This window comes from Marmota monax, unplaced genomic scaffold (genome assembly GCF_021218885.2).
Source record: "Marmota monax isolate L192 unplaced genomic scaffold, Marmota_monax_Labrador192_F-V1.1 WCK01_AAM20220418_F8-fsc00185, whole genome shotgun sequence".
Lineage (NCBI taxonomy): Eukaryota > Metazoa > Chordata > Mammalia > Rodentia > Sciuridae > Marmota > Marmota monax.
This window is the reverse complement of record NW_026693278.1, coordinates 3143825-3165631: the sequence shown is the minus strand read 5'-3', so window position 1 is coordinate 3165631 and position 21807 is coordinate 3143825. Positions and strand designations below refer to the sequence as shown.

Here is a 21807-nt window from a genome sequence, read left to right as displayed (position 1 = left end):
TAATGTCTCCAGCCGGCCTCCGTCGCGCATCTCGTGGTGTAACCTGACGTAAGCTTTGGCCCCGGTCGCCCGGCTGTTAAGATGGCGGCGCCCAGGAGCTGTGCTCTATGGAGTTACGCCCGCGCGATGAGGAGCTACAGGTTCCCAGGGCTTCGTAGCTCCTGGCCCGGGGGCCTGCTGAGTGCCCGCCTTTTGTCCCAAGAGAAGCGAGCACCGGAAACGCACTTTGGGTTTGAGACTGTGTCGGAAGAGGAGAAGGGGAGCAAAGGTGAAAGGGGCGAGAGGGCGAAGGGAGGGATCTGTCCAGCCGTGATCTGGTTTTCTTCTGTCCAAGTAAGGGTTGATTTAACTCCTTTTAACTTCATTCTGTTGTCTGTAAGGTTGTGACATCAAAGGACTATCCCACTGCCCGACCTGGCAGAGCTTAGCCGCCCGCCACTTTATTATTATTATTATTATTATTATTTTGGTACCGGGGATTGAACCCAGGAGTATTTAACCACTGAGCCACATCCCCAGCCCTTTTTTATATTTTATTTAGAGATAGGATCTTGCTGAGTCGCTAAATGCTTCGCTAATCTGCCGACTGAACTCATGATCCTCCTGCCTCAGCCTCCCAAACCATTGGGATTACAGGTGTGCACCACCATGCCCAGCTATTTTTTATATTGAGACAGGTTCTCACTAAGTTACTTAGGGCCTCACTAAATTGTTAAGGTATGCCTCAAAATTGTGATCCTCCTGCCTGCGCCTCCCAAGTCACTGGGATTACGAATGTAGACCACCACACCCCGCCTAAGGTATAGATTTGGGCATCAAGCATTATGATTTAATATCACCTTTCAAAGACAGGCGTGTTCAGAGAGTGGCGGCAGAAGCTTCCTTTTTTCCAGGAAGGATTTTCTCATTCCTACTAAGAGCAATTGTGTATTTCTCTCATATCAGTCTATCAGGTGTTTGAAAGTGTGGCCAAGAAGTATGATGTGATGAATGATATGATGAGTCTTGGTATCCATCGTGTTTGGAAGGATTTGTTGCTCAGGAAGATGCACCCATTACCTGGGACCCAACTGCTCGATGTTGCTGGAGGCACAGGTAATATTGAATTTGGTGTCCTTAGGTACCATTGAGGATGTATTACAGAAATTAGTTTCTCTTGTTGGAATGAGTTAGCCCACCTACTGTTTTAGTCAGCTTTTTCACCACTGTGACTAAAAAAACCCACTAAAACAATTGTAGAGGAGGAAAAGTTTGAGGTTTCGTGGTTTCAGAGGTCTTAGTCTATAGAAGGCTGGCTCCATTCCTCGGGCCTCTAGGTGAGGCAGAACATCATGGTGGGGGAGTATGGTGGAGGGAAGCAGCTCACATCATGGTGATCAGGAAACAGAGAAAGACTTCACTGGCCAGATACAAGGGGACATCTCACATCCAAACCATAATACCTACCATTAGTCCAAAGGTAATAAATGAAAATCTGAATACTTATAAAATCTGAGAAGGGTTTGCAAAAATATTAGTCAAAAGCAGCTTTAGGGCTGGGTTGTGGCTCAGTGGTAGAGCTCTTGCCTAGCATATGTGAGGCACTGGGTTCGATCCTCAGCACTGCATAAAAATAAATGAATAAAATAAAGGCAGTGGCACACACCAGTAATTCCAACTACTGAGGAGACTGAGGCATAAGGATTGCAAGTTCAAGGCCAGTCAGGGCAATTTAATTAAGATCTTGTCCCCCCAAAATAATAAAGCCTGGGGGTGTAGCTCAATGATAAACCATTTGCCTAGCATGTGCAAGATCATGGGTTTAATTCCTAGCACTGGGGGGGGGGGGGGAGAGCAGTTTTGTGCTTCTCACTTTTCTGTTAAAATAGGATTTCAAAGTAAAAAGACTAGTTTTTGACTCTAAACACTTTCCCATCTAAATGACTGGTTTTCTTTTTTCTTTTTTTCTGGTATGTGGAACAGAATCCAGGACCTTGAACATGGTCAAGCAAGTGGTCTACCACTGAGCTATACCCCAACCTGTTTTATCTTCTTTTTAGCCCTCAACCCACTTTTCCTCTCTATTTGGGGAGAAAGCCTCTTATCACATTACATAAGCTTTCTAAGAAGCCCTTTCTACCTAATCTGCTATCACATCAGTTATCAAAAGCTTAATTGTTATGCACAGTCCTTTGTTATTTGTTGTACACTGGGCATCTGGGGAGAAAAATGTCCTGTTTTCTAAAACATATGTTGATGACTAGCACGCAGTGAGGCCTCAGGTTTGATCCCTAGCACTGTAAAACAGAAATCTAGTATAATGTAAATAGTTATTGTTCTTAATTGTTTAGGGTATGATGACAGGAAAAAAAAATCTGCACATATTCAGTATAGTCAAAACCATTGTAGGCCTACTACATTTTGTTTATTTATTTATTTTTTTATTACTAGAGATTGAACCCAGGGCTCACACATGATGGGCAAGCACGTTTCCATTCGGCTGTGTCCCAGCTGAGAGCCCAGGGAGAGTCCCACAGACCCACTGAAGGCTGTCCCTCTAACTTGCTATCCTCCTGCCCTGGTCTCCTGAGTGATTAAGATTATAAGTATGCACCCCCACATCCAGTGCTAATTATAATTTTTTGGTACTAGGATTGAACTTGAGGGGACTCTACTAGTGAGCATCTCCAGCCCTTTTTACTCTTTTGGCGGGGGTGGTTACTGGGGGGGATTGACCTTAGGGACACTCGGCCACTGAGCCACATCCCCAACCCTTTATTTAGAGACAGGTTCTCCCTGAATTCCTTAGTGCCTTGCTGTTGCTGAGGCTGGCTTTGAACCCATGATCCTCCTGCTTCAGCCTCCCAAGCCTCTGGGATTACAGGCATGTGCCACCACACCTGGCTCCTTTTTACTTTTTTATATTAAGACAGGGTCTCATTAAATAGTCCTAGCTAGCCTCAAACCTGTAATCTGGGACTAGGGATATAGCTCAGTTGGTAAAGTGCTTGCCTTGCATACACAAGGCCCTGGGTTTAATCCCCAGCACTACACAAAAACAAACAAAACCTGTGATCTGCCAGCCTCAACTTCTCCAGGCAGTGGGATTACAGGTACGCACTACTGTGCCTGTCTCTGACTGCATTTTTTTTTTTTTTTTTTAACAATTTAACCTTAGGCAAGCACAGTGGCACACACCTGTAATCCCAGCAGCTTGGGAGGTGAGATAGGAGGATTGCAAATTCAAAGCCAGCCTCATCAACTTATCAAGGCCCTAAGCAACTCAGCAAAGCCCTGTCTCTAAATAAAATATAAAAAAGGGCTGGGGATGTGGCTCAGTGGTTGAGTGCCCCTGGGTTCAATCCCTGGTACTAAATAATAATAATAGTAATTATTATTATTTAGACTTTATTTAATTAATTTATTTATATGTGGTGCTGAGAATTGAACCCAGTGCCTCACTCATGCTAGGGAAGTGCTCTACCACTGAGGTACAACTCCAGCCCTCTAACTGCATTTTTGATCCATAGTTGATTCAGTCTTTGGATGCAGAACCTGCAGATACAGAAGATCATCAGTATATATTTGTGTTTCTGTTATAAAAATTATTTCATGGGGCTGGGGATGTGGCTCAAGCAGTAGCGCGCTTGCCTGGCATGCGTGCGGCCCGAGTTTGATCCTCAGCATCACATACAAACAAAGATGTTGTGTCTGCCGAAAACTAAAAAACATTTAAAAATTCTAAAAAAAAAAAATTATTTCATGGGCCAGGTGTGGTGGTGTACACCTATAATCCCAGCAATTTGGGAGGCTAAGGCAGGAGAATCACAGATTCAGAGCCAGCCTCAGCAACTTAGCGAGGCCCTATTCAAAAAATAAAAAGGACTGGGAATGTGGTTCAGTGGTTAAGTGTCCCTGTGTTCAATTCCCAGTACAAAAAAATATATAAAATAAAAAGTGCTGGAGACATAGATGTTTGTACAAACAAAACAAAGAAGAGTTGTTGAAAAAAAAAGGTTAACATTGAAAAAAGTAGAAACTTCTATTTTCATGCACTCATCCACTCCTTTTGTTACTCCTTTTGGGTTTAGGAAATGCTTTTTTTTCTGTTTTGGTTTGTATCTTTCCTCCTATTGGCTTCCCACAGGTGACATTGCATTCCGGTTCCTTAATTATGTTCAGGCACAGCATCAGGGAAAGCAGAAGAGGAAGTTAAGAGCCCAACAAAATTTATCCTGGGAAGAAATTGCTAAAAAGTACCAGGATGAAGAAGATTCCCTGGGCGGCTCCCGTGTCATGGTCTGTGACATCAACAGGGAGATGCTAAAGATTGGAAAACAGAAAGCGTTTGACCGAGGATACAAAGCTGGTGAGTCTTACAGAAAGTTGGCACAGGGTATGTTTATAGAATTAGGTGGATTACATAACATTGAAATGGTTTTTAAAAAATATTATATGGGGGCTGGGGATGTGGTTCAAGCGGTAGCGCACTCACCTCGCGTGCGTACAGCCTGGGTTCGATCCTCAGCACCACATACAAATGAACATGTTGTGTCTGCCGAAAATTAAAAAAAAAAAAAAAATTCTTAAAAGTTCTCTCTCTTTCTCTCTCTTTGGAAAAAAAGAAAAAAGAAATCTGAAAAAATATTATATGGTATTTTTTCATATTTTTTTGGCACATATTGATGAAATTTGTTGTTATATAATTGTACTGAAATGCTCCCTCACCAATCTTTTGGTATTAGGAATTTAAACCAGAGGCACTCTGCCACAGACCTACACCACCAGCCCTTTTTAGTTTTCATTTTCAAACAGGATCTCACTATGTTGCCAAGGCTGGCCTCCAACTTATGATGCTCCTGCCTCAGCCTTCTGAGTTGCTGGGATTACAGGCATGTGCCACCACACCTGACTCTTGAAATGCTTTTTATTCCAGCTTTCAGAAACTCATTGTTAGAAGTTGAAGATCATTTATGTGACTAATTCTACATGACCATGGTATTCATTATACATTCATTATACATTACTATGGTGTTCATTATACATTTATTTCAGCAACCTGTTGAGCTAAAAAATGACTAGCCCTATGTGACAAGGAATATAACCAGAGCCCAAAAGGGTTAAGGTTCTTACTCAAGTCACAAAACTTAGTGGCAGATCCTAAATTGGAGCTGAATCTTTGGATCTCAGCTCTTGGACCCTAAAATGGAAGTTTTGCTTCCAACTCTCAGCCGCTCTAGGATGACCTCAGCATATCATTTCTATTCTTAATTCATTCCATTCCCTATCAGTACTAGGATGGCTTGATTCATGTAGAATGTGAGCAAGCTGCTCAGATTTCCTGGGAAGACAAAACTTGCCCTTCAGCCCCAAGACTACACTTGGTTAGCCCTTCCACTATTACTAATTTATTCTCTCCCTCAGATTTCAAGCAAGGCCAAGCTCTTTCCTGGCAGCCCCCAGACCACAACTGAGCACTATGGAGTTTCCAGGGCCTGCACATTTCCCAAGCAGGACTCTTAACAGTCAGTCTTTGCTCCAAAGATCCCTAATTGAGTAGACTGAGGCCTCATTACAGCTGCATCAAGGTCTAAAGACTTTTCCTACTTCCTCTTTCTATCTCCTTCTTTTACCTTCCCCAAGTATTGCCCCTGCCACCACCAGAAAAGCAAAAATGAAAAAATCTTTCTACTCCTTCTTCTGTTTTGGCATCTGTTTCTCAGAGGTCATAAATGACCCAGAGAAACATCCATACAGTACTCCTCAAACTTCCTTACTTTCGCATACACCTGTAATCTCAACAACTTGGGAGGCTGAGACAGGAGGATTGCAAGTTCAAGGCCAGCCTAGCAATTTAGCAAGACCCTGTGCTCAAAAAAAAAAAAAAATCAAAAGAGCTAGGAATGGACCTGGCACAGTGGTGCACACCTGTAATCCCAGTGGCTCAGGAGGCTGGGGCAGGGGCTGGGGATATGGTTCAGTTGGTAGAGTGCTTGCCTTGCATGCATAAAGCTCTGGGTTCAATCCCCAACACCACCAAAAGAGAGAGAGAGAGAGAAAGGAGGATTGTAAATTCAAAGCCAGCCTCAATAACTTAGTGAGACCCTGTCTCTAAGTAAAATATGAAAAAGGGCTGGGGATGTGGCTCAATGGTTGAGCACCACTGGTTCAATCCCCAGTAATAAAAAGGGAAAAAAAAAAGGGCTAGAGATGTACTCAGGGGTAGAATGCCTCTGGTTGCAGTCCCCAGTACCAAAACAACAACAGTTTCCTTACTTTAGTAGATCAGGCAGATTGGTGACTGCAGGAGCCCTCTGCAAGCTCAAAATGGAACAAACTCAAAATGGAACAGTTGAGCTCCAGCATGAAATATAAATTTTAGGGGAGCTGTGGATGTAGCTCAGTGGTAGAGCATTTACCTAGCATGTGTGGGCCTGGGTTCAATTCCAGCTCTCTAACAAAAAAAAAAAAAAAGAAAGAAAGAAAATGTAAATTTTACATTTGTCTTTCCATTTATTTTAATATTTTGAAATATTTCTGCCCCCATTTTTTTTTTTTAATTGTTGGCTGTACCCTGTTGACCCAGCTTTTCAAGGCCACTGCATTGCCCTCTTCTTAGCTGGCCAGGCACTGCAGGCAGCCACAGAGAGACAACAGTAGGCAACAAAGAAAAGAAAGTACCTCACGTCAACACCTGCATTTGTCCTTTCCTCCTGCCCCGCTTGAATGTCTGTGGTTATTTTAGCCCAATTCTTCTTCCTCCTCCTCCTCTCACCCTCAGAAGGAGCTGCCTAGACGAACTACAGCCTACTTGGCCCCCAAGATGAAAGGCTCTTTTGTTAACCATCAACACTAACCAGAAGGCAGACAGTCACTAGTGTTTTTAGACAAAGGCACTATGTTTTCTAACTCCTACTGATAACCCTATTCCCGTCTCCCTGGTGTTCACCCCTAAAGAATGGAGAACAAAGATATTGAAATGAGAGGTAACATTCTATTTATGGAATCATCTCTTAAGTAGTAGCTTGCCTTCCAGGCTCTCCCAGCAGCCAGGCAAAATGTACCTGCATAGGAATTAAGTTTTCCATAGTATGGTTTTCTTTCCTTCTTGCTTTAGTAACATCCAGTAATGCTTTTGCAAAACATTTCATGCAAAAACAAATTGAAACTAAGTAAGGGGATCTTAGAAATTATTTAACAGATGTAAAAGTTAACATTTAAGGGAATTTTGTATGTCTAATACTATTGTATATTTTATAGATACACACACACACACATATTTGTGCATACATTAGGGATCAAATTCAACCCCCATACCAAAACAAAAAAAAACTCTTGTTAGATGTTGTTTATTTGCTTTCTGGACAGTTTGTTTTCATTTGCCTCCTCTAGCCTTCTTTTTATATTTTATGTCTGATTGGATACAGGTGAAAAAGACAAAATTACAACAGTGTAGTTAAAAGATCTTAATTGGTGTCATTTGCAATTTTTTACTCTGGCAACCCTTCATTCCATAAAAAATAATAATTGTGTTCCCATGGGCCAAGCAAAAGAGGTTAATTTTTTTGTTTCATTGTTTTTTTGTGGTACTGGGATTGTACACAGGGGAGCTCTACCACCAAGTCACATCCCCAGTCCTTTTTTATTTTTTATTTTGAGACAGGATCTTGATAAATTTCCCAGGCTGTCCTCAAATTTGTGATCTTCCTGCTTCAGTCTCTCAAGGAGCTGATATTGCAGGCATGTACCACTATGCCTGGCAGGATGTTGGTTTCATAAACAGATAAAGGCTGAAGAAAGCAGCTCGGTGGGCTCACATCTGTAATCCTAATGCCTCAGGAGGCTAAAGTGAGAGGATCACAAATTCAAACCAACCTCAGCAATTTAGTGAGTCCATGTCTCAAAATAAAAAATAAAAAGGGCTGGGGATGTGGCTCTGTGGCTCAGTTAAGCACTCCTGGGCCAAATCCACAGTTATGGGCCGAGGGCGGGGCATATATATATATAAGAGTTACTTTCTTTGTACTGAGGTTGCCCTTGAACTTGTCATCCTCTTGCCTCAGCCTCTCAAATTGCTAGGGTTATAGGTATCTGCCATAGTGCCCAGCTGAAATTACTCTCCTTGTAAAACAAGGCCAAAACAATAGAAAAATAACTGACTGGTCAACAGCAGATTATGTCAGATTTTTTTTTTTGTTAGAATTAAAGTCAGAGAAAACTTCATGACCATGCTGATTGAAACTAGACTGGGCCAGGCACTGTTGTACACAACTGTAATACCAATGACTTGGGAGGCTGAGGCAGGAGGATTGCAAGATCAAGGCCAGCATCAGCAACTTAGTGAGGACCTAAGTAATTTAGTGAGACGCTGTCTCACAATAAAAAAATTAAAAGGGGAGCCAGGCACGGTGGCATACACCTGTAATTCCAGCATCATGGGAGTCTGAGGCAGGAGGATCTTGAGTTCAAAGCCAGCCTCAGCAACATAGTGAGGGCCTAAGCAACTCAGCAATACCCTGTCTCTAAGTAAAATATAAAAAAGGGATGAGGATGTGGCTCCTATTCCCAGTACCAAATAAAATAAAACTAGACTGAGAAATTTGGCTGTTATTTCTCATTTCTTCTAGTTTCTCAGAGGGTCAGATAAACAGCTTATTTTCAGCGTGGTGATGTAGAACTTTTGTATGAGTGACTCCAAGTTTTATTTTTAGCCTGGTCGGTGGGGACTTAGTGCAGGAACTCCAAAATAGTATCATCCTGTAATTTTTATTTAACAGCGTTAAAGTCAAATCATTGTCCTTAGAGGAGATAGTATGTTTCTGAATTTAAGACTATTCTTGGGGTCTAGACACTTTCTCTATGACTCCAATAGAACCAGTATAATAATTCTTCAATATCCACAAATAATTTATTTTAAGAACTCCCAGCAACTTAGTGAGACCCTATCTCAAAATAAAACATAAAGACTAGGGATGTAACTCAGCTGTACAGTACCCCTAAATTCAATCCCCAGTACCAAATATAAATATACACACACAGCTAAAGCTGAGAGTGTGGGTCAGTGATAGATTGCTTGACTAGCATGATCAAGGTTCTGGGTTGGATGCCCAGCACTGGGGGGGGGAAAAAAAAAAAAATATATATATATATATATATATATATCTCGCTAATGATGAATCTGGTATTAGAATCCAAGCAGTCTAACTTCAAGAACAGGACTATTAACCACGTGTTCTATCCAAAGCACTTAGTTGGATAAAAATTGCTTGAGGGTGGAGCTGGGTATATATCCCAGGCTAAAGCACTTTGCCTAGCATGTGTGAGTTCAATCCCTAGCATGATTTTTTAAAAATAATGCTCAAGTTTAGTATAAGTAAATAAACATCAAGTTATACTCTGAAACCCTAGGAGGAAAGACTTAGATCCTGCTAAACTTCAAGGATACCAGCTTCAAGTGTTTAAGATTAAGCCAGATGGGTTGGCACATGCCTGTTCCAGCAACTTGCAAGGCTAAGACAGGAGGATCACATGTTCAAGGCCAGCCTGGGCAACTTAGGGAGACCCTGTCTCAAATTCAGAACTAAAAAATCCTGGGGTATAGCTCAGTGATAAAACATTCATGAGTTCAATCCCCAGTCCTAAACAAAAACAAAAAAAGACTTCTTAAGATTGAAGGACCGTGAAGATAGTGGCCAGGAATCAAATGGAGAAGGGAGGTTAATCATGTTTTCTGACATCACTTCTGACACCAGATGTGTGTGTCTTCCCAAAACCAAACAATTCTTCAGTTTGCTGACACCTAGTAGGTGTCCAACAACTCAATACAGTTCAGTTCTGACAATACCAAGTTTGTATCATACTCCATAGATTTAAGGGCTCAGTTCCACAAAACTGCCTCTACTTCAGATGTTAGTCAAAAATTGGCTAGCCTAGGCTACTCACAGTTCTGCCTGGCAGACTACAGATTCCTCAGGTTCAGTAATTCACTGGGTACAACAGGGTAGATAGCTACCCAAACTGAGACCCCAAACTGATTTTGTCTTCCAGGACTTGCATGGGTACTGGGAGATGCTGAAGAACTGCCCTTTGATGATGACAAGTTTGATGTTTACACCATTGCCTTTGGGATCCGGAATGTCACACACATTGATCAGGTATGGATGCCTGCATCCTGAGATTGTGTGACTGTCAGCACCAGGCAAGATGGTACATGCCTGTAATTCCAACAACTCTGGAGGCTGAGGCAGGAGTACTGGAAGTTCAAGACCAGTGTGGGTAATTTAAAGAGCCCTGTTTAAAAAAAAATTAAAAAGATAGGGGATGTAGTTCAGTGGTAGAATGCCCCTGGATTTGATCTCCAATACAGAAGGGGGAAAAAAAAAAATATATATATATATGTGTGTATGTATAAAAATCAGTTCTCTGGAGTGGATCTATAGCGGGTGAGGGAAGGAGATTCTGCTCTGGGTTCAGCACTTGAGTGGAGTGAATATTTTAAGCTTACAGGCTTCTTCCTTAAAATTGCCAACATTCACAGGGTATGGCGGCACATGCCTGTAATCCCAATAGGAGGTAGAGACAGGAGGATCAGAATTTCAAAGCCAGCCTTGGCAACTTAGGCCCTAAGCAACTTAGTAAGACCCTTGTTCAGAATTTAAAAAAGGACTGGGGATGTGGATCAGTGGTTGAAAGGCCCTGAGTTCAATCCCTAGTACAAAAAAAAAAAAAAAAGCCAACTTGCCTAGTTATAAAATTAAAAAGGTCAAAAATCACAGAGCAGGGGCTGGGGATGTGGCTCATGCGGTAGCACACTTGCTCGGCATGCGTGCGGCCCGGGTTCGATCCTCAGCACCACATACAAACAAAGATGTTGTGTCCGCTGAAAAACTGAAAAATAAATATTGAAATTCTCTCTCTCTCTCTCTCTCTCTCTCTCTCTCTCTCTCTCTCTCTCTTTTAAAAAAAAAAAATCACAGAGAAGCTCCCATAGGAGTGTTTGTTGCTTGGGTTGACATTTACATCTTTGGGATAGTTAGTCTTGCCCTGGCATTTCATCTGTTTCCTCTCATTTATGAAGCTGTGTGAGCTTACAGACGATCAGAGAGATGATCAGAGGCTGACACTGAAAAATGTACTCAGGTACTATTCTGTCAGAAGGTAGCTTCATGGTTCCTCTGCAGGGAGAACGGAATGTTCATTTCTTAATCTGCTTCAGTTCTTTATTTCTATTTTAGTATTCTCTTCAAAACATTTGCTAGGGGCTGGGGTTGTGGCTCAGTGGTAGAGTGCTTACCTAGCATGTGTGAGGAACTGGGTTCGATTCTCAACACCATGTATAGAAAAATTTAATAAATAAAAGATCCATTGACAACTAAAAAATATTTAAAAAGAAAAAATTTGCTAGCTGGGCATAGTGGTGCATGCCTGTAATGGAATTTGGAGGATTGCAAGTTCAAGACTAGTCTTAGCATCTTTTGCAAGATCTTTAGCAACTTTCAAAATAAAAAATTAAAAGGACCGGAGATGTAGCTAAGTCTTAAAGTGTCCCTAGGTTTAATTCCCAGTACCAAAAAAAAGCAATATGTAATTATTACAATTATAAATAGTAAATGTTTATTATAAATAACACATTAAATGATATCATTAGATATATTAAAAATATAGATAATGTATCTATATTTTGTTTTGTTTTTTACAGGGGAATGAACCCAGGGGTACTTTACCATTGAGCTACATTCCCAATCCTGTGTATTTTTTATTTTGAGAAGGGTCTTGCTAAATTGCTGAGGCTGGCCTCAAACTTGCCATCCTCCTACCTCAGCCTCTTGAGTTGCTAGGATTGCAGGCATGTGCCACTGTGCCTAGCCTTATTTTTTATTTTGAGACAGGGTCTTGCTAAGTTGGTGAGGGCCTCCCTAAGTTGATAAGGCTGACCTGGAACTTGTAATCCTTCTGCCTCAGCCTCCCAAGACGTTGGAGTTATAGTCATATGCCACCATGACCAGCTGATTTCTCCTTTTTAAAACAGCTGAATAGATTCCTTTTGTGTAGCTATTCCCTAATTTAACCAGGCTCTCCTTAATAACTAATTTAAGATGCCTCTAATCACGTGCTATTCAAATAGCAAATTACCCTTATTCATGTCATTTCCACAGCAGAAGCATTTCTGTAAGATTACTTAAAGTAAAATTGTTATGTTGAAGAGGATATCCAGCCAGGTGTGGTAGTACATGACTGTAATCCTAGAGACTCAGGAGACTAAAGCAAGAGGATTACAATCTGGAGGCCAGCTTTAGCAACTTAGCAAGACCCTGTCTCAAAATCTAAACTGAAAAAGACTGAGGCTGCAGCTCAGTGGAAGAGTGGTAGAGTGCTCCTGAGTTCCGTCTCCAGTACCAAAGAAAAAGAAGATATCCATTGATTTTGATCCCCAATTCTAAATTTGCTCTTGATGGAATTTTACCAATCCGTATAGTCAGTAAACTTCTCTAGTTATGGGCAGCATTTAGGATATGTAGGGTTATTTCTGCTGTTATCATTGTCCAACTGAGAGTAAATCAGGGATTTGTAGGAATTAATATTTATAATGCCCACAAAACTAACACTGTTCTCAGCTACATTGGAATTGAGTGAGGTTAATGAAGCATGTGTCCTGTTCTTGTCTTTCTTAGGCTCTCCAAGAAGCCCATCGGGTCCTGAAACCAGGAGGGCGGTTTCTCTGTCTGGAGTTTAGCCAAGTAAACAATCCCCTCATATCCAGGTTGGTATTGATAAAAGGGCTTTATCTTCATTGTCTATCCAAAGGGTTTTCCACCCCAAAATGGATAGAAAATAGCCAGTAAGCTGTAACAATGAACTTAAAGATTGAGTCCTAGGGCTGGGGTTGTGGCTCAGCAGTAGAGCACTGGCCTAGCAAGAGCAAGGCCCTGGGTTCTATTCTCAGCACCACATATAAATAAATAAATAAATAAAAAGAAAGGTATTATGTCCGACTACAGCTAAAAAAATAAATATTGGGAAAAAAAAAAATTGAGTCCCAGAGTCCCTGAAAGACCTCAGAGGTCAGGCAGTTGGGAGTGATGATTCTTAGGCCAGAAGAGACCCAAGCTGGCCCACATTATATATTTTGTTTGGCTTATATGGTATTTTAAGAAATTGACTTAAAATATGGAAATTTTATGCCAGGCATAATGGTGCATCCCAAAAACCTCCGTGACTCAGGAGGCTAAGGCAGGAGGATTGCTAGTTTAAGGATAACCTCAGCAACTTCTTGAAGCCCTAAGTAACTTAGTAAGACCCTGTCTCAAAAAAAAAAATTAAAAGGACTAGGGAGGAGCTAGGGTTGTAGCTCATTGGAAAAGCACTTGCCTAGCATGGGTGAGGCACTGGTATAATCCTCAGTACCATATGAAAATAAATAAGATAAAGGAATTATGTCCATCTACAACTTAAAGGGGTGGGGGTGGTTAGGGAGATAGCTCAGTGGTAAAGCACCCCTGGGTTAAATCCCCAATACTAAAAAATAAAAAGTTGGAGGCTAGCCCCAGCAACTTAATGAGACCTTAACCAAATAAAAATTTTTAAAAGGCTGGGGATGTTGCTTAGAGGTAAAGTGCCCCCTGGGATCAATCCCCAGTCCAAAATTGAAATTTGAAAAATCAAAATTTTATGTGAAAATTTTAGTGAAGGAGTTCAGCTTCACTTGGGAAATCAGATACCTCGTGGCAACCTTGGGTAGGCCCATCTTCCCACATGCAGTAGTCAGAACTTAGTATTAACTGCCTCTTCTTACTTTTTTGGTACTTCCTAACTGAACCTGTCACCATACTTCTTGGTCTTACACCTGATCCACTTCCCTTATTTTTTTGAGAAAAAGGAAAAAGAAGTTGTATTGCTTTGCTAACAAAGGAGAAATACAGGGGACTTCCATCCCAGAGGCTGTGATTCTCCCCTACTTCCCTTATTTCAGGTATTTGCTCAGCCTCCTCTAGGCATGAGAGGAATTGTGACCTGAGCCTTACTTAGAACCTGGATTCTTTGTTGTTGTTGTTGTTGTTTGTACTAGGGATTGAACCCAGGGCACTTTACCACTGAGCTATGTCCCCAGCACCGCCCCCAACCCCCTTCCTTTATTTTTTTTTTCTTTAGAGACAGGGTCTCCTTAAGTTGCTGAGGGCCTCACTAAGTTGCTGAGGCTGATCTTGAATTTGAGATTGAGATCCTTCTGTATCAGCCTCCTGAGTTGCTGGAGTTGCATGCCCCATACCCAAGGCAGAACCTTGCTTCTTAAGGGAAGAATTCAGGCACTTTTTTCTCTTTTTTAAAAATTTTGATAGAGTGTCCAGTAAATGAATGCAAAGCATATTCTAATCTTAATCTTTTGCCTTTTTTGTTTGCTTAGGCTTTATGATCTATATAGCTTTCAGGTCATTCCTGTACTGGGAGAGGTTGTTGCGGGAGACTGGAAGTCCTATCAGTACCTTGTAGAGAGCATTCGAAAGTTCCCATCACAGGTACAGTATTTCTGTAGCTTACAACAAAGAGCCTAAAGTTGAAATCCAGACAATTCTTGGTGTACCTATCCTTCTGTTTTAGGAAGAATTCAAGGAGATGATAGAAGATGCAGGTTTTCAGAAAGTGACATATGAAAGTCTAACTTCAGGCATTGTGGCCATTCATTCTGGCTTCAAACTGTAACTCCTTTTCTATCCTGGAACATGAACCAGTCATGCCTGATAAATGCCTGGAACTGAAGAATAATCTGACTGATGAGGCAGCAGCTGAGCAACTTAAGGATAAGTACCTTGGACTCAAGTTCTGAATCAACTAGTCTCAAAGAGGAAGAAACCAATTCTGTCATTTTCTGCAGCTTTCATTAGGAGCTGCTTGGGCCTTCTCCCAAAGGCATTGGTCTGTTGTTTGGTTCAACTCCTGCCAACTTCTCTTAGGTATGCATTGTTGGATTCAGGTAAAACTAGCACTGAGCACTAAAGCACAGTTTTGAGGTACATTTGTAGCTTTCTAACAGTGCTGCCTCCCAAAGGAAGGATCATTTGAACCCAATGATGATTTTGAGTCAGAAAGCTTAATTGCACCTGAATCACCTTTCAGCCTAGGACTGAATCTAGGGCCAGAAGCCAAAGCCCCAATCAAAAGGCTAACAATCAACACTTGAATTCTGGGCTCGAGGAATATAGCACAGTGGCAGACTCTGTGCTTGGCACTTGTGAAACTCTAAGCTCTATGCTCAGTATTCTCCCCACAAAAAAAAAAAAAAAAAAAAAAAAAAACCACCTTGAATTGTATGTTGAACTGGTAAATCAGTTTACAATTTGAGTGATTAGGAAAATACATTTTTTATAATTCTTTCAATTCTTTCTGGTGGAAGAGGTTCCACCAGAAGACACTATTGTGTACTATGTCAGAAAGAAAAGGACTCCTAGCTTGGTGTGGTAGCATACACCTGTAATCCCAGCTACTCAGGGAAGATGAGGCAGGAGGATGGCAAGTTTGAAGCCAGCCTAGGTAACTTGGTAAGACCACATCTCAAAATAAATATAAAACAAACCTGACACGGGGGCACACATCTGTAATCCCAGCAACTCAGAAGGCTGAGGCAGGAGGATAGCAAGTTCAAAGCCAGCCTGGGCAACTTAGCTGTAAAAAGTAAAAACAGCTGAGAATGTGGCTCAGTGGTAAAGTGCCCCTGGGTCTAATCCCCAGTACTAGCAAATAAATAAATAAAGTATAAAACAACAGGGCTAGGGGTGTAGCTCAATGATAGAACATGCACAAAGCCCCAGTACCACAAAAAATAAAAATCACTCACTACTAAGTCCTTTTTGATAGAATAAATGTACTAGCAAAGTCCTGTTTTCATGTCTTGTAAAGGGAGTTTCTTGGTCAGAATATATTTGAAGAAAGGGTAATAGCAAAAAAAAAAAAAGTTTGAAAACTATTTATGTAGCCTAACCCCCACTTCAATACTCTGGGATGGATCTGGGCAGAGCTCATCTCCTTACTACAGTTCATTGTTTTTTAAGAGGCCATAAAAACTGGGCACATATCTCAGTGACTCCAGGGGCTGAGGCAGGAAGATCACCAGCTTAAGACCAGCCGGTGCAACTTAGCAAGATCATGTTTCCAAAAAGAAGTGGATGAGGGTGGGCATGGTGGTGCATGCCTGTAATCCCAGTGGCTGGGGAAGCTGAGGCAGGAGAATTGCAAGTAAGTTCAAAGCCAGCCTCAGCTTTAGCGAAGGCCTTAAGCAATTTAGCAAGACCCTGGGGATGTAGCTTGATGGCTGAGTGCTCCTGGGTTCAATCCCCAGTACTTAAAAAAAAAAAGATACTGTAGAAATTCATCTCTGAGTTGGCTAACAGTCTAATTATAGATAACTTCATTCAAGGTTTTTTAAGAGGCTTCAGATATGCTCCTTGGCTCAGCACAGTAGGGACAAGATCTTGCCCTGTCACTTCCAGGTATAGGTAGCTACAAACAACTGTCTCAAATAAGAGCAGCTAAGAGCATTTGAGAAAATTCTAAACCTTAGAAAAACTTAGCTTATTTTGTTTTCAGCCAGCCAGCTGGAGCCTATAGGGTTTTGAAATAAATAGGAAAGAGTGGGTCCTGGAAGGAACTTCATAAGCCATCAACTCAGTTTTGTGGGATTTTTTTTTTTTTTAGTTGTAGTTGGGCATTTATTTATCTTTATGTGGTGCTGAGGATGGAACCCAGTGCCTCACATGTGCTAGACAAGCACTCTACCGCTGAGCCACAACCCCAGCCCATTAACCCAGTCTTTATCTTCATAGCAATATGGTTTCCTCACATCTGAATCAAAAAGTGGAAGTTAAAAGTTGCCAACTTCCTGGCAGTAGATAAGGTACAGAACACTTAGGTTAGAACTCTCATTGTCTACCTGTATGGTCTTGAATCAGCTCAAGGGTCTATTACTGAAGACTGATCATCTGTTTGGAGTAGGGCTAACTGAACAAGATAATAGCTTTGGAAACCAAATTCCTGTTGTTCTTTAAATAGAAATATAGCCAGGTCACCAAAGAGAGAAAGGGGATAGAAAAGAGATGATTAATGGGAACATTTTTAATCTGTTTACATAAAAACAAACCTAAATCACCCCAATTATAGTCTCCTTCCTCAGTACTTTATCCTTCTTTCCTGCAGATAGCAGGGGGAAAACTCAACTGCCCCAAAAAATAGTAAAATAAATTTTTGTACCCCCAACGCTGAAACCCTTCCAGTCCTAATGTAGCACAACTTCACTAGGATTCTAAAAGTGCTGGTCAAAAAAATTACAAACTTCCAAAGATGTTACTAAGCTAATGCCACACTTAAGACAGAGTCATCACTTATCAATTCAAATCTAGGACTCAGCCATGCACAGTAGTGCAAACTTTGTAATCTCAGCAATTCCAGTGGCTGAGATAGGATTACAAATTCAAAATCAGCCTCAGCAATTTAGCAAGTCCTCAAGTAACTTAGACTCTGTCTCAAAAAAATAAAAATGGGGCCGGGATTTTGGCTTAGTGGTAGAGCACTTGCCTGGCATGTGAGAGGCACTGGGTTTGATTCTTAGCACCACACATAAGTAATAAGGTCTATCAACAATTAAAAAATTAATTAAAAAATTAGTAAATATGGGGCTGGGGTTGTGGCTCAGCAGTAGAGCACTTGCCTCGCACGTGCGAAGTCCTGGGTTCGATCCTCAGCACCACATAAAAATAAATAAATAAAATAAAGGTATTTTGTCCAACTGCCACTAAAAAATAAATATTAAAGAGACAAGTTACTATTAAAAAAATAAGTAAATAAAAAGGACTGAGAATGTGGTTTTTGAGGCAAATCTCCTGTGTTCAGTCCCCAGTAGCCAAAAAAAAAAAAAAAAAGGTAATAGAAACCTCAGGGGTTGCTCCGAAATTTCGAGATTTTTTTTTTTTTCTCATAGATTTCTTATAGATCTTGCATCTTGTAGATCCCAGGTCTGAAACAAAAGCCTTATCTCATGTGAAAATTATGTAGGAAGGGCTGGGGTTATGGCTCAGCGGTAGAGCGCTCGCCTAGCATGTGCAAGGCCCTGGGTTCAATCCTCAGCACCACATAAAAGTAAATAAATAAAAGTATTGTGTTCAACTACTACTAAAAAATAAATATTTGAAAAAAAAAAAAAGAAAATTATGTAGGAAACCTTAAAGTCAAGATTTGTCTTGAAATTTCCCAAGATGGGTACAGGTTGTCTCAGCTCTGTTTCTTGGTGTGGTCCTGGGATTGAACCCAGAGACACTTTACCACCAAGCAACATCCCTATCCCTTTTATAAATTTTGAGACAGGGACTAAGTTGCTATAGCTGTCCTGGAAGTTGGGATCCTTCTGCCTCAGCCTGCAGAGTCCCTGAGATTGCAAGCATACACCATTAGGCCCAGCCCCCACCCCCCCTTTTTTCCCCTATCTACAAAAAAAAAAACAAGTCTCAAAGCCTGGTGCCCACACACCAACTCAAGGCAACTCAGGAGGTTGAGGCTGGAAGATCCCAAGTTCCAAGCCACAGTCAGCAATTTAGAGACCCTCAGCAACTTAGTGCGATCTTGTTTCAAAATTAAAGTCTGGGGTGTAGCTCTGTGGTAGAGCACAAATTCAATCCCTGGTACCAAAAAGCTAAATCTCTCTCATATGTGCTTTTCTTCATAAGACTACTTGGTCTCCATAAAATTGGGAGGAAACTTTTGATGGTTACTTTTTTGGGGGGGAGGGGGGAGTTACTGGGAATGGAAACCAGGGGCGCTCTATCACTGAGCTACATTCCAAATTCTTTTTATTTTGAAACAGATCTCCCAAAATTGCAGAGACTGGTCTTGAATTTCCAATCCTCTTATCTTGGCCTCCTGAGTCACTGGGATTATAAACATGCACCACACCTGGCAATGGTTACTTGTCCACAACTTCAACTGGGTTCTTTAAAGAAATCAGTTTGAGGACTGGGGTTGTAGCTCAGTGGTAGAGCGCTTGCCTAGCATGTATGAGGCACTGGGTTTGATCTTCAGCACCACATAAAATCAAACAAAGATATTATATCCATCTACAACCAAAAATATTAAAAAAAAAAAAAAAAGAGTTTGACCACAGCCAATTAAAACAGTGAGTACAGCAAGTATAAAATTCCAGCAAAGGCTTTATTAAGTGAACATGGAGAATGACTGCTCAGAAAATTTTGTTTTCCCCTTTTCAGGACCACCTTCTAGAGCTGGGGATGTAGCTTAATGGTAGAATGCTTACATATGACAAGCCCTGGGTTCAAATCCCAGCAAAAATAAAAGACTACCTTATACCCAGGCATCTACCTGGGAAGTGGAGGTTGAGGTAGGAGGTTTCCAAGTTCAAGGCCTGGGCCATTTAGTAAGACCCCCTTCTCAAAAAGGGGATATAGCCCAGTGGTAGAATGTACTTGTGATCAGTCCCCCTTACCGTCAAAATCAAACCAACTTCTATCATTAAGTGTAGCCTTTGGGAGAATAGGGTAGGAGCAGGGAAGACAGCCTACACAGCGTACATTTTCTTTTCCCAACTCTGTAATGAGCTATTACCATTTAACAGCCATAGAAAGCTTAAAGAAGGCTGGCCTATAATCTCAAGGAGGGAGCCAACTGTTGTAAAGTGCACCTGGGTTCAAACCGCAGTCCCCCACCAAAAAAAAAAAAAAAAAATGCATCCATCCACTCCACTAGGGCTTGAAGCACAAAATATTCTTTTGAAAGAATACTATCCTTAAATGCCATTTCCTCAGATATAAGACAATCTCAAACTTCTCTGCCATGCGTTTAACATGGACAGCTGTTGCAGGATGGGTAAAAAGACTCAAGAGTACTCTAATGGCTAGTTCCATAGAAATTTGACTTTGAAGACTCACTCTCACCAACCTGGTCACCTGACCCAATTAATAGGCCACCTTCAATCTTGTTATTTGAACAAATTGTACTTCACACACATATACATCTCCAACAGATTTATTTTTTAAAGGAATGGATTGAGAGAAAAAAACATGGGGCACAGAAGTATGGAATAGAAAATAAATACAAATGTAAGCTGTTTTGCTAATTGTTTTATAACCACAACAAACTAGTACAGAGAATGCCCTGTACAAAACACAATAAATGTTCAAAGATCAAGCTGTTCCCTTAGCAAGGCTAAAGATTTCAGTCTCTGGTATTTGGAATTTAGGCTGCAGTCCTTATTTTTGGATGGATCACTGGTGTATGGCACAGTCCATGCTTTTAACCAGATTTGAACAGAAGAATGGCCACTTGGCCCAGGTAAAAGTAGATGAAGTGCTTGGTTTCGTGTGTCACGTAACTACCGAAGTTCCTCCCCACAATGCAGTGCCAGGTGGGGTTGTACTTCTTGTCAAACTCCTGGGAAAAAAGGAAAAAAAAAAAAAAAAACTAGAATTTTAGTTCTAAACCAGAACCTGTAGGAGCAGAAAGGAAGAACAACAGCATCTGCAAATTCTTAGAATGAAAGAATGAATGTTCCCTAGCTCCAAGTCGCCCACATAGTACATTAATGCAAACATGCTTGCAGTCTGAGCTAAGATGGGAATGGGAGCTGAGGCGGCCAAAATCAGAAAGGTCAGCCTCAAAGACAGGGTGCTTTGTTATAATGATAATTACACCTTTCTATCTTCTATAATATTCTTAACTCACTGACAGCAGGTGACATCAGCAGTTATACTTCATTATATTCTCTGGGTAAACAGACCTAAATTGTCCTCCCACTACATTTGCCATGCATCCAAAAAAAAAAAAACTTAAAAAATTGAGCCAGTTTCAAAAGATTCTTAAGATTCTTAACTGCACTCCTGCACTACTATAAACAAGACTTCCAAAGGACAAAGCTTCAATTAGCAACTAAACCAAACAAGTGCAGATCAAAATTTAGATTTAAGGGGATAAGATTCTATGAAAAGAATGTTGGCAGCTGGTCAAATTTTATCTTTAATCAGAACTTAAACTACCTCCCCCAAAAAAACAACAACCAAAAACCTCCTTTCCATAGCTATATGATGCTAAACCTATTACCTGGTCCTCAAGGTTAGCAACTCTTCCCTATTTCTCCCACTCCAAAAGGCATTGGGACTAGTAAACCTGTGCCAACTTCTTCACTAAACTAATGTGTAGGCAAAGACCAAATATAATCTCTATAAATTATTAAAATTCTTTTTATGGTGAGTTAACAAAATTTAGCTTCTATTGCATGCAGTGTGAAAATCTCTGTTAGGTCTACTAAGGAGACTATCTGTCCTACAAGCTAGATGCACATACTGCTGCGTTTGTCAATAAAGATATTGATTTCTGTTCCATCTTAAGTCTTTCATCTTCCATTCTCCACTGGAAGGGAATCTTCCCAGGCTTAGGCTGCCAGCTTCCTTCTCTTCTAGCAAAAGGTAGCTCGAGAAGTCGGCAGTCCTGCCAGGTTTCTGACTACCACGTACCAAACCCCTACCTACCCCAGGCGCCAACCACTATCACCACCCACTTGCCTTAACTGCCGACTAATTCCCCCTGGAAGACTGGCAAGATCTCCCTCTGGCCGGGCTGCAAGCACCCACGCAGCTCCCCCCTCCGGAACACCCAGATGGATCCCCGGTGCAGGAATCCTACAGAAGGGGGAACCGCTCGCTGCTCCCTGATCTTGGAAACCGTTGCTAGGTGGCGCTTTCCCCCAAGGAGATGGGTAATTAAAAAAAAAAAAAAAAAAAACTTGGGGCTCTGAGGGTCTGGTCTTCCCAAGAGAAGCGCAAAATCCATTTGCGTTCT

At 41.2% G+C, this 21807-nt stretch overlaps 2 protein-coding genes across 3 annotated transcripts in view; one reads left to right on the top strand and one right to left on the bottom strand.

The window, feature by feature from the left end:
- The first annotated feature begins 47 nt into the window (after nt 1–47).
- Coq5 (coenzyme Q5, methyltransferase) lies at nt 48–21356 on the top strand. The gene is made up of 7 exons (XM_046456432.2): nt 48–268; nt 946–1095; nt 4127–4348; nt 10027–10133; nt 12651–12739; nt 14381–14492; nt 14575–21356. The coding sequence occupies exons 1-7, from the start codon at nt 82–84 to the stop codon at nt 14674–14676; spliced, it is 969 nt and encodes a 322-aa protein (XP_046312388.1). The 5' UTR covers nt 48–81; the 3' UTR covers nt 14677–21356.
- The window catches only part of Dynll1 (dynein light chain LC8-type 1), a 31786-nt gene continuing 29961 nt past the window's right edge, over nt 19983–21807 (bottom strand). For both annotated transcript variants that reach the window (XM_046456549.2, XM_046456548.2), the window contains exon 3: nt 19983–20403. In XM_046456549.2, coding sequence (XP_046312505.1) covers nt 20266–20403 — 138 coding nt within the window. In that variant the 3' untranslated portion in view covers nt 19983–20265. The remainder of the gene's footprint in view (nt 20404–21807) is intronic.